This window comes from Lissotriton vulgaris, chromosome 3_1 (assembly GCF_964263255.1).
Source record: "Lissotriton vulgaris chromosome 3_1, aLisVul1.2, whole genome shotgun sequence".
Taxonomy (NCBI): Eukaryota; Metazoa; Chordata; class Amphibia; order Caudata; family Salamandridae; genus Lissotriton; species Lissotriton vulgaris.
This window is the reverse complement of record NC_141689.1, coordinates 655,838,043-655,850,580: the sequence shown is the minus strand read 5'-3', so window position 1 is coordinate 655,850,580 and position 12,538 is coordinate 655,838,043. Positions and strand designations below refer to the sequence as shown.

The following is a 12,538-nucleotide window of genomic DNA, read 5'->3' as shown; positions in this document are numbered from 1 at the left end:
CACCCATAGGCAGGACCTAGTCACCGGGTCAGCCCCCTTTTTTAGTATAAAGATGGGAGCGGGCCCCCTGTTCAAATTAGATCATCTTTGGAATCAAGACACGACTTTATTCAAAAGGACTTCAAGATTTCTTCCTCAAGATTCTCCCTTGTGGCTATGGAGTAGTCACCCTGCATCCGCAGGCACCATCCTAAGAACACTGCGGTCTGCTGCAAGTCCTTCATCACGAATCCGACGACCCAGCTCGACGAGACCCGGCTTCCCTGGCACCTCTGACCTCTACTCACCTCTACAGCAAAGCTGAGAACTGTGAGTGCGACGAGACCTCGAGGGACCGACGATCGCCAAGACTGCACGACTTCTTTGTAACAAGCCCACCGTGTGCTCCACTGGTGAGTGCTTTGGGGTCCGAGAAGCCCCAACCCTGAGCAGCTCCAGCACCGAAGATCAGCCCTCCAGCATCTCCACGATCTGCGTGGGGCCCTTCTGCTTTTGCCTGCTCACCGCGCTGTGTGGCTACTAGCCGGCTGGCTTGTGGCCTTCTTCACGACGCCCGACGACATCACTGCTGCTGGTCTGGTTGCTCCAGACTGGCCCTTGCTTCCTTCTTCAAGAGAAGCACCCCGGACCCTCCTGGTCCACTCCAGACGCCATTTTGAGTCCACCGCGTGGGCTTGAATTTGCCAAGGCTTTGTTGCCCAATCCTGGGTCCAGCGACGCCGACAGCGTCAATCTTCGTGGGACAGCTCGCTCCTCCATCCTGGTCGCCGACAACGCCTCCTGGTCCGTGAGATCTGCGTGCACAGCGTCACCCACTCACCTAGTCGAGGTGACTACCATCCGGTGCCCTCCTGGTGCCACCTGACTACTGGCTAGTAGTCTCGAACTTGGTCCCCTCTGCTTTCAGGTGTCATCTTCCATCGATCCAGGCTTGGATCCACTGAACTTTCTTCACTGGTCGCCTGCCAGCAACTTCTTTCTTCCAGGCTCCTGGTCCGTCTACGAGGATTCCCGACGTCTTTTGAGTCCTATGCAGCTGCAGCCCCTGGGCTAGGTAACTTCGGCATTTCGGTGCCCCAGCATAGCCTCACTATCCAAGGGTCAGAATCCACTTTCGTTTTCCTCCTACCAGGTCGGGTTCGCCCGAGAACACTAACTTTGTCATTACTAGCTACCATAGACTTTGTCCCGCATCACGCGTGAGAGTGCACACTCTGCACCCGAGTCCCCTAGGCCTCCTGTAAGTAATCTGAAGGTTCTATAGTCAAGACCTAGCGATTCCAAATCCTATTAGTACTGTACTTACCTGCTAGTAATTTCGCATTCCACTTTCAAAGTATATGGTTTTCCGTGCCCCTCGGGCATTTGTATATACTGTGCTAACTTAAGTATTTTCGTAAGAGTTTTGTTTTGTGCTTAGTACCCTGTCCTCATAAAGAGTACAGGGCTGTTGTGAATCTTAATAAATAACTTGTTTATTTTCATAACACTTGTGTGGTGTCCATCACTGGGTATTCAAGGGGTATATGTGTGGTATAACAGCTGGCTTAACACGCCCTCTCGAGTCTTTAGCCTTAGACTGCTCGTATCCACGCTACTAGGATAGCTGGTCTATAAGGTTGACTTACAACCAATCATCAATAAGGGTTGCTGGACTGATACATAGTGTTCACTAGAATAGTGAGCACTGCATATCAGGCCACCTTCTCACACACTAACTCTGTGAAATCTAGCTACCATAGACTTTGTCCCGCATCACGCGTGAGAGTGCACACTCTGCACCCGAGTCCCCTAGGCCTCCTATTAGTAATCAGAAGGTTCAGTAGTCAAGACCTAGCGATTCCAAAGCCTATTAGTACTGTACTTACCTGCTAGTAATTTCGCATTCCACTTCCAGAGTATATGGTTTTCCGTGCCCCTCGGGCATTTGTATATACTGTGCTAACTTAAGTATTTTCGTAAGAGTTTTGATTTGTGCTTAGTACCCTGTCCTCATAAAGAGTACAGGGCTGTTGTGATTCTTAATGAATATATTGTTTATTTTCATAACACTTGTGTGGTGTCCTTTCACTTGGTGTTCAAGGGGTATATGTGTGGTATAACAGCTGGCTTAACACGCCCTCTCGAGTCTTTAGCCTTAGACTGCTCGTATCCACGCTACTAGGATAGCTGGTCTATAAGGTTGACTTGCAACCAATCATCAATAAGGGTTGCTGGACTGATACATAGTGTTCACTAGAATAGTGAGCACTGCATATCAGGCCACCTTCTCACAATAACCTTACCATAGGTAACATAGAACCAGGGAGTAAAGTAGCTGGAAACTAAAAGGAAAAAAAATCATGCATTTATGACTCGTCCAAGTCATTATATATATAGTCCAAACTACAGCGAATCAGGCGACCGCACCCTCCAGAATGTTCTCCTCAGAGGCTCAGGCTCTCAGATTTTCTACCGCATGTCCTGTGAAGGGAGTCTCCCTGAGCTCTGCTCAGTACTTTTCAAATTTCTTCAGGAATTCATTTCATGAGGTCTTCTTCAAAGAAATCTCTTTCAACCTTGTGAATCTTGTGGGAAGCTCCGTCTGCTTTCTGAGGACCCCCACAAGAAGTGCATTTATTGCTTGTATCCTGATCACCAGGTAAGAGACTGCAAGATCTGCAGAACCTTCCCTCAAAAGACTCTCAGGGACAGAGAGGGATGTCTACTTCTGTGGCTACATCAGATTAAAGATCAAGACAACCCCTTATCTGAAGATGGGAATGTTGCCTCTGGTAAGACTACGTCCTCTAGGAAGAGGGTTGCTGAGGAGAATTTATCTTCTCCTGGGACTAATGTGTCGAAAAAACAGCACACCTCTAAGAGTTCTGAACTTGCTTCCACTTCAAAAAAGGCTACTCCACCTTCAAAGAGTAAACCTCTGCATACTACGCCCCGAGAAAAACTGCGAAGTCTCTGGCTTCAAAACGAGTTTCTGAGAAGGATTTATCTCAGAAACTGGTTCCCTCATCTATGATCTCGACAACGACATCTTCATTGACAAAGCCTACCGTTGATGCTACGATGAAGTCCACTGTTACTTTCTCATCTCCGAGACCTCATATGATCATGTCGTTGGCATCTCCGCTGTCGAAGCTGGTATCCGTCTCCGTGAAACCAATCTCGTAGACGAAGGAAATGAAATCTACCGTTAACGCCCCTTCGGCGAAGATTAGAAAGGTCTCATCCACGATTGCCTCGTTGATGATTGCCTAGTCGACGGCCGCCTCGTCGACGATTACTTCATTGACACCATCTTAGTCGACGAAGACTAAGTCAACGGCTCCCTCGTTGATGCTGCAGTTATCTTCATGCACAGTGTTGCAGGTTTGGTCAGCGTCTACGGCCATGGCATCTTTTGCAACGTCTATGACGCCTGCGCAGTTACCTCCATTGACAACACCATCTTCCTTGCTGCAAAGACGTGGATCTTCATTAGAGGCCCTCTCTCCACTTCATATTTCCCCTACTAAGGTTCCTCTGGAGTTACCTGAACAGTTGCTGGATTATGGAGATGATGAGGAATCCGATGAGGACGATAGGTTTCACACTGCCAGGAGCCCTTCTGAGTTATTCATTAAATATCAGGAGGAAGATCACAATGATAATCCTTCCCCAGAGACTGTTTGTCCAGCTTCATATGCTATCCCTACAGCCCTAATGCCTTTGGCTCTGTTAAATAATCTACAGTTCATGTTGGATGATTACTATCGCTGTTTCCCTCCATCAGAATCAGCTTCTTCTGTACCATCTACACCTGTTCCTCAATCTTCCTCTTCTGCATTGAGGTCACCCAGACCACCTTCTCCGGTACCTTCTCATCATTCTCATGATGCTCACACCACGGACGATGATAGGGAAGAAGGAGAATTGGACAACAGTTTGCTTTTTACGGAGTGGGGCGATTACCAGATACAAACTCCGTCTCCTTCTACTCCGCCTCCCATCGATTCGCCTCAGGTTGAAATATGAGGTTTTCATCTTCATATGGAAAGGGTAACGCAAAGGTTCCTCCTTCCTATGGAAACCAAGAAGGATGATTGTTTCCTATACGACTTTAAAGATCAAGTACGGAAAATCGCAATCATTGACTTCATTTGCCAGGAAGGTCTAAAGGTCATGAAAGCTCCTGCTTCTGTTCCTGCGGTCCTTCCCCGCCTCGCCAAAAAATACAAGGCACCCGAACGTTCGCCAGCATGCCTCATAGGTCAGCCAAAAGCTGACTCTGTTATCGCCCAAGCAGCACAGCGACAGACAGATGTGGTCGGATATTTCTCTCTACAATGACATGTTGCCTGAGCCTTCTAAATCAGAAGCACTAAAGATCCTGCACGTATCGATGCTGAGATTATGGATTCGGCTGTCGATTTTGCTTCTACAGGCTTCCGGCAACTGGCAGGTGCCGCAGTCCTACTGCGGCAAGGCTGGCTGAAATCAACATAATTTCGCCTGGAGGTTCAGGCAAAAATGATTGATATGCCATTTGATGGCAAATCTCTTTTTGATCAACATGTAGACGAGGCCCTTCAGGCCATTGAAAAGGATACAGAGACAGCAAAATCTCTTGGTACTCTCCAGTTTCGGAAGCTGCCCTTTCGTGGCGCTAAGGGCCGTGGATCCTTCTCTGGTCGAGGAGGTTACAATCAACAAAGACAATACCAATTCTATCAAAGTTACCAACTTTACTCTTCTCAACGCCAACAATCCTACAGACAACCAAATACCTCTTATTCACAAAATAAGAGAAAGTCTTCCTACTGCGGACGTAATACGTCTAAAAAACGGTGACAACTGCCACCTGTTCTACCGCCTACCCTTTTAAAAGTTGGAGGCAGAATCTCCCAATTTTACTCGAATTGTTCCGCTATAACATCAGACAAGTGGGTCTTGGACATTGTGGCCAGAGGCCATGCTCTAGAATTCGTAAGGATTCCTTCAAATTCTCCTCCCAAAGGCCCACCTCATCTCACAGAGCTTTTTTCCCAAATAAATTTGATGTAACGAAAAGGAGCGATCAAAGTGGTCCCTCAATTACAAAGAGGTACCGTTTTTTTATTCAAGATTTTTCCTGATAAAGAAAAAATCGGGAGATTGGCGCCCCATTCTAGATCTTCGCTCCCTCAACAAATAACTAAAAAAGTTATCCTTCGGGATGTTGACACTTCAAGAAATCCTTCAACTCCTCACTGCGGCGGATCACATGGCCACACTCTAACTCCAAGACGCGTATTTCCATGTACCAATTCTACCCAGACACAGAAAGTTCTTGCGGTTCAGAGAGGCTGGCAGGGACTTCCAGTTCAAAGTCCTTCCTTTCGGACTATGTTCTGCACCCCGTGTTTTTACCAAGGTTCTATCACCGGTGGCCGCACACCTTCGTCTGGAAGGAATTCAAATTTTTCCATATCTAAACGACTGCCTTATCAAGGAAAATTCTTTCACAGTCGCGAACACCCACATTCCGAGATGTTTGCCCCTTTTCCAATCTCTGGGCCTCTCCATCAATTTCGACAAGTCTCATCTCGTCCCATCACAAAGAACGATGCTCTTGGGAGCCACCATAGACACTCGGCTGACACAAACCTTTGTCTCAAACGAATGGCAACTAAAAATGTGCAAACTTGTCCAGCTACTGCGATCAAAAAGGTCCGTTTCAGTCCTGCAGTTCAAATCATTTCTGGGGATGCTTTCTTCCTGCATTCCTTTAGTCCCTAACTGCCGTCTCAGAATGAGACCCCTGCAAGAGGAGCTCAACAACCAATGGTTACAGATTTCGGGGTCCTTTGACGATCTCATCCACATCACTCCCCGGATTTGAGAAACCTTACACTGGTGGACTTGCAAGAGGAACGTGGCAGCAGGCTGCGCATTCCTAGTGGAAGCTCCAACGTTCGTCCTCACTACAGATGCCTCCCTCGAAGGGTGGGGAGCACACCTTCAAAGGCTGACGGTAAGCGGCAAATGGGACGTTCAGCAGCGAACGTGGCATATCAACCTTCGACAATTGATAGCTATCTTCCTGGCCCTAAAATCTTTTCACACCATCGTTCTCGGGCATCAGTGTGGATCCGGACGGACAACACAAGTATGCACTACTTGAACAAACAAGGAGGAACGAGGTCCGCCCTGCTATCTCAACAAGCCCAGCAAATTTAGGATTTGAGGGAGTTCCTGTGGCTGAAATCGATTGTATACTTAGCAAGGCAATGTCCCCAAAATCACTATACCGTATGGAAAGACTGGGCCGAGTTCCGGGGCATTCACTTGGAGCCCTGCCCTGACAGAGACATTGGACCACTGTGGGGGATGCCTGCAGCAGCAGCCTTGACACTATTGATATATAAATGGGCTGTGCGATCCAATTCCTGCTGTGCCATTCAATTTTATTATGCCATATTTTATTTTAACACCTTGGCTGCTTGAATGATTCCCCTGCTGTGCTGGACCATAATACAAATGGGTGTGGTCATGACGAGCTCATCTCGTCATGCGTACACGAGCACTGTGCCTCATGACGAGCTGAGCACGGAAGGGGTTAACGTTGTTTTACTGCGCTGTTATTGTGTTTTTTCTAAGGCGGTGTCCTAGGCTCCCGCTGAGCTCAAGTTGTCACCACGTATTTTTTATGTAAAATCAATAAAGAACTTTGCAAAAAGAAAGATAAAACATAGCTTCACACATCTAATGTACCTGCTTCAAAGCAATAGCTTAAAAGAAACGTGTGCTGATTTTTCAGCCTGTTCAGAGAACGTGATATATATACTGCAAAAGGAAAAAGTTGCTTATTAGTAACAATTGGTTTATAGCTTTTAGTAGTGTAGATACAAATGCGCTCTACGCTTTTCCCCAGATGAGCTGTGTAATGCGTGTGAAATTGTATAATTCTAAATACTATTTGTGCATTACTTTAATTAACCATCATTATACTGCTTTGCACCTTCACTTTTACTCTTCGTATAAAAACATATTCTAGTGTGGTGTCAGTGGGAAACATCATTTACCACGAAGGCATTACCACTACTCACGTTTACCACGTGACACTTACCACGCAGGGTGCCTTCCATGCAGGGTACCTTCCACGGAGGGGGGCTGGGGGGGGTCTCCCCCCCAAAAAATAACAAGCAGGTTACTTTAACAAAAAAACGAACATAAATTTAAAAGAAAGAGGAAAGAGCCTCCCCCAAAGACGTGCCGTGTACGTCAAAAAAGCAGTCCTTTTTTTATTTTGGTATACGTGTTTTGACGCTTGTTTCAAAGGAGGATGGAAGTAAGGGCTCGTGGAGAAAGACGTGCAGGTAAGACGTTTCTACTCGTAGTAAAATGCTACGTTGTAAATACCAGCGTGGTAAAGCCACTTGCGAGGTAAAATTTGCGTGGTAAAGCCATGCGTGGTAACTGAAATCGTGGTATAATCATATATTCGGTGTCTGTTGCCTGGTTCATTGTGGGTTCCAGGGGTGGTATCATGAGTCACCTTGAATCAGAAAATACATCTTCGAAGGAAAACAATTTGTAATGTTCCTAACCCAACACTAGATGGCAGGACTGCATTTGTCTCTACAGAACTGCAACCTCAAAAGTATTGTTACAGGTAAGTAATTTTTTTCTTCCTCAACAGCCCCAGGGCTCGAAAAATCGTTTTTTTTTTTTTACTATACCTCGAGGTCTAGTAACTTTAAAAAATCTACTCGACCTAACTGTAATGCACTTGATCTCTCTCTGAAAGTAAGCAAATGTGACAAGTTAACAAGATTTGAAGACATTCACTTTGTGAGCAACAACGATGCCTTTAAATCTTGTTAAATTGTAACATTTGCTCTGCTTTCCGAGATAGAGGTAAAAAGTCAGTTTGTCTTCCTACTCGCCAGAATGGGCGAGTAGGACCTAAAAATAGCTCATCCTAATTAAATCTGGCAAATGCAAGTGTTTTTTTCGAGCCCTGTGCCGCCTCTTCCAAAAGTCTTTTCATAGAGAACCAGTTACTTGCTAGTAATCTTTCCTTTTCTGACCTAATATACAACTTATGATCTTGTCCCTGACTTTGCACAGACACCTAAGACTGTGTATATGTATATTTCTGCTTGTGGACGGGTGCCGGCAAGCTTGGCGAGTGCCATTGAGCGGTGGTAGAGGCTTGTGATTAGCCCTGTCACTCAACCTGAGTTTATATCCTCTTACTGAGTGCATACAGGAAGCGCATGAATGGGGGGGGGCGGAGGTGTGGGGGGTGGGGGGGGAGTGAGCAGTGAATGAACTTTGGAGTGGGCATGCAAAAGAACAGTTAGCATGATCGAATAGTAGAGGGCCCTTAGTTGGCCTGCTGTACTACATTTCTGCATTATGTTTAGGAGTTCTTTCTGCAAAATGGAACTTAGGTGACTGCAATGAATACAGGCTTCTTCTGATCGGACTCGAGCTTTGAAAGCGACTGCCATTGACTAACAATTAAAAAATAAAATAGATGTTTCTTTTTGATTTTATCACTTGGAGGTTTGGTGGCACCATCCCCAGCCACAACCTGTAAAGTTATCAATAAATGGGAAGAAACCCATAATAATGAAATATGATATAGTGGGTTGTCGTAAGGGAGCCCACAGATTGACAATTATTGGAGCAACTTGTTAAATATGTATTATTTATTTATTGATTTTGTCCGCTAGACATGCATTATTTCCTTCCATCTTTCAAACTTTAACTTATTCAGTTGAGCTAGAAGTTGTGTTTTGTGGAGACTGTAAGCTTTGAGAATCCCCAGGGTAACAATTTCCTGGGCTGACCTGTTTGCTCACCTTAAATCTGAAAGCAAACTTTATTTGCAGGTTGAAAAGTGTTTCTCCAGAAGATGTAGAGTATTTTAACTGCCAGCAAGAACTCACAGACGACCTGCATAAACAGTATCAAATAGTGGAGAGAATAATTGGTGAGTATGAAGTGAATTTGAATGCTGCTTAACAATTTACTGAAAGCTCTTGTATCATGCAAGTTTCAAAACTTCACTCTGATGTTACTTAGTAATCTTTAGTTCCTTTGTCTGATCATTTATCCACACACAGTAGAGGATGCGGCCAACTGCTCATGGAGTGAGAGGCACTCCACTGAGCTCCAGGAGCCAGCTGGGTTCCTGCTATTCGTGGGTGTTGAGGGCGGCCCTTTTTTCCCCTCGTGCAATTTGGGGGTCACAGCAGTGCCTCGTAAACTCAGAATGGAGCCTTCTGCACTCTCCGGAGCACTGTCACTGCCCTGAGAATACTACTTTTAATTATGTAAGTTGGTGACGACTGACTAATCGTGGCAGAGATGCAAACCCTCGGGAGTGTGAGGTGGATAGGAAGCTTGGAGCCCATGCTTCCATGATCGAGTGGCACAGCTGATCCTGAGCCTTGATCTACCCCTCATGGAAGCAGCCAGGGGTAGGTGAGGACTCCTCTCATCCAGTTTAGTCTTTGTCCTGGGGTTCTGTTGGTGACAACCTGTGCCGGGACTGGACGGGTCCTGATGGCAATTTTTGTTTGTGAGTGGAGACCACCAAATTATGAATTGCAAACCATTTATTGCTCTAGCAGTCCTTTTGTGAATTTCCAGCAAACTCCTGATTCATTTACCTAATTGACTTTTATCCCTCTTTCACCTAATCATGCATATGCCTCTATTACTAGGATTAACAGATTGATTTGTATCAAACAATACTTTCTTCAGTACTTGGGAGCCTTTCGCTGTTGGCTGCAGTGAAAAACCACCCCCATGAACAAAAATACTGCAGTACGACCATCACTTTGTCATCCTCTAGGTCCTGTTCTGGTGTGGCTCCTTATCTTGATTGACTGATATAACTTTTCTTCTGGCTGTCCCCTACTCTTTTTGGAGGCTCTAGCTGTCTGACTGTTACTCTTGTAGTAGATCATAAAATTTCCCCCGCCACTGATTGAGCGAAAAGGGGAAAAATGAGATTGGTCATACAAGAGGAATCAAGTATTTGTTATCTATGGGGACCCAAGCTCCAAAGCAGATGTGTGCAGCACATCAGAGAACATTCAAAAGCTGTCTTTGGCCCTTGGATTTAATACAGCACTATGGGATAAATTGTACGAAAAACGGTTGGTGGTTCAAACCATCTTAGAAACATTGGCAGCCAAAATTGATGGAGTGCTGAGGCCATGAGCCTCCTGCTTGAAGACCAACTAAAGGTTCCTGAAAGTGTAAAAGCAACCAGAGAGACCACAGGAAAATTCTGCTCTGTAAAAGTGGAACTTCCAGCTCAAATAACAGAACTCACAGAGAAGGTTTGGTTCTTAAAACACAGGGCTGAAAACTGTTAGGGGCACAACTGAAGATAAAATGTTAGAGTATTGGGTATTCCTGAGAGCATTGAAGGAATGAGGCCAGTAACCTTCCCTTAGTTATGGATTGCTGTAACTGTTTGCACCGTTCTTTTCACTAGAGAGAGCTCTCACAGTCCCATTGCAAGAATGTGCCCCATTTTGGATGGTTACCCCCTACTTTTTGCCTGATATCTGATGCACTTTGATTGAATGTGCACTTGGTCCCTGCCAATTAGGTTCCCAGTGCCTATGTTTTTTTCCCAAAGCTTTGTTTCCACAATTGGCACACCTCTGGCCCACGTGTAAGTCCCTTTGTGAAAGGTACCACTGATTTCAAGGGCCTTGTGACCAGATAGGGTCTCTAAGGGTTGCAGCATGTATTGTGCCACCCTCTGAGACTCCTCACCTAACACAAACACACTGCCATTGCAGATTGTGTTTTTTGATACAGGCAAAACCTAAAAGTCGACATGGCACACTGTGTGCCATGCCAACCTAACACTGCCTTTGGCTAGGTAACTCACCCCTCTAGCAAGCCTTGCAGCCCTAAGGTAGGATGCGGTATACCACAGGTGAGAGCATAGCTGCATGAGCAACATGCCCCTACAGTGTCAATATGCCCCTACAGTGTCTAAGTCAATTCTAAGACACTATATGCAGTAAAGCCATATTGAGTACATGGGCTGGGAGTTTGTCATTATGAACTCCCCAACTACATGGTGGATTTACTGAATGCTAAGAAGTTTGGGATCAAGCTTCTCAGCACAATAAACCCACAAGGATGTTGGTGTTTGATTTATTGTAAAATGTACTCAGAGGGCAACTTAGAGATGCCCGCCTGAAAATCGACCAACTCCTCAGTGTACAGCTGACTGGTCTGCTCCAGCCTACCTCACATGGACATGTTTCTGACTCCCTGAGGTGGGAGCCCTTGCGCTGTCTTGGGTCAGGAACAAAGCCTGCTTGGGATGGTGGGGCTTCTCACCTTCCCCCCAAGCAGGAACAGCAATGAGGGCAGTGAGCCTCAAAGTCGTTCTGCCCTTTGAAGACCAATGCCCCCCTAAGATTTTACAACTTGCAAATCAGCAGATTCGCTCCTATCTATCATCCGTGTTTAATCAAATGTTTTTGCAAGGATCATTTCCCATAATTTGTAAACAAGTCTTAATCCTTCCTCTTATTCGGAAGACAACTCTTGATATTAGCGATCCTGCTAATTATCATCCCATCTCAAGATATCCGTAGCCAGCTAAAATTGTAGAAATAATAATCAATGCAGAACTATCCAATTTTATTTCTGAGAATCAGCTTTTAGACCCCAGTCAGTTTGGGTTTAGAGTGAATCACAGCACAGAGACTGCACTGATAAAAACCACTGAAGAAATACGAATGGTGGAGGGTCAGCAGCTCTTATTTTATTGGACCTGTCCATGGCATTTGACTCTGGACCATGGTTTATTGATCCACCGTCTGAACGCTATAGGAGTTAAAGGTAAAGCTCTTACTTTGCTAACATCCTTATTATCGGAGAGATCTCAAACTGTGAATCTGGGCCAGTTTAAACCCTCCCCCTTTAGTCTGCCATGTGGGGTTCCTCAGAACACTTCATTGAGCCTGACGCTTTTTTAATATTAATGTTTCAGAACTTGTCCATGTAATTAAATATCTGAAAGAAACACGTTAGTGTTAGATTCCTTACCTTAGAATATCCCCAGGCGTCAGTCTGGATCCGGAAACTTTTGCGTAGCTGTACCCCTGCGCGTCGGTAGGCGTCGTCTGCAGGCGTCCCCTGCGGCTCCGCGTCCGTCGTTGGCGTCGTGCGCCGTGATGACGTCGCTGGAGTATATAGACGCCGCCTCCGCGCGCTGACGTCTGTTCTTCTTTTTTCCGCGCCAGTGGACGCAGATCTGAAGAGCAGTACTCCGGTCTTTGACCAAGTTTTTTCGAATTGTTATCACTTTGTGCCTGTTAGGATGCCTGGGTTCAAGCACTGTGATGACTGTGAGCGCACGATGTCGGTCACAGACCATCACCGCCTCTGTCTCCGGTGTCTGGGCCCCGACCACGACGTGGACTCCTGCGTCGACTGCCGGGCCCTTACCAACAAGGCTAGACGGGAGCGGTCCCGCAAGCTACTGGAGCTCCGGGTGTCGGCCCCACGTCGGGACCGGGAGCGGTCC

At 46.0% G+C, this 12,538-nt stretch overlaps 1 protein-coding gene across 1 annotated transcript in view; it reads left to right on the top strand.

The window, feature by feature from the left end:
• The window catches only part of CHD1 (chromodomain helicase DNA binding protein 1), a 1,544,591-nt gene that overhangs the window by 260,394 nt on the left and 1,271,659 nt on the right, over positions 1-12,538 (top strand). The window contains exon 9 of the mRNA XM_086960963.1: positions 8,859-8,959. Coding sequence (XP_086817089.1) covers positions 8,859-8,959 — 101 coding nt within the window. The remainder of the gene's footprint in view (positions 1-8,858; positions 8,960-12,538) is intronic.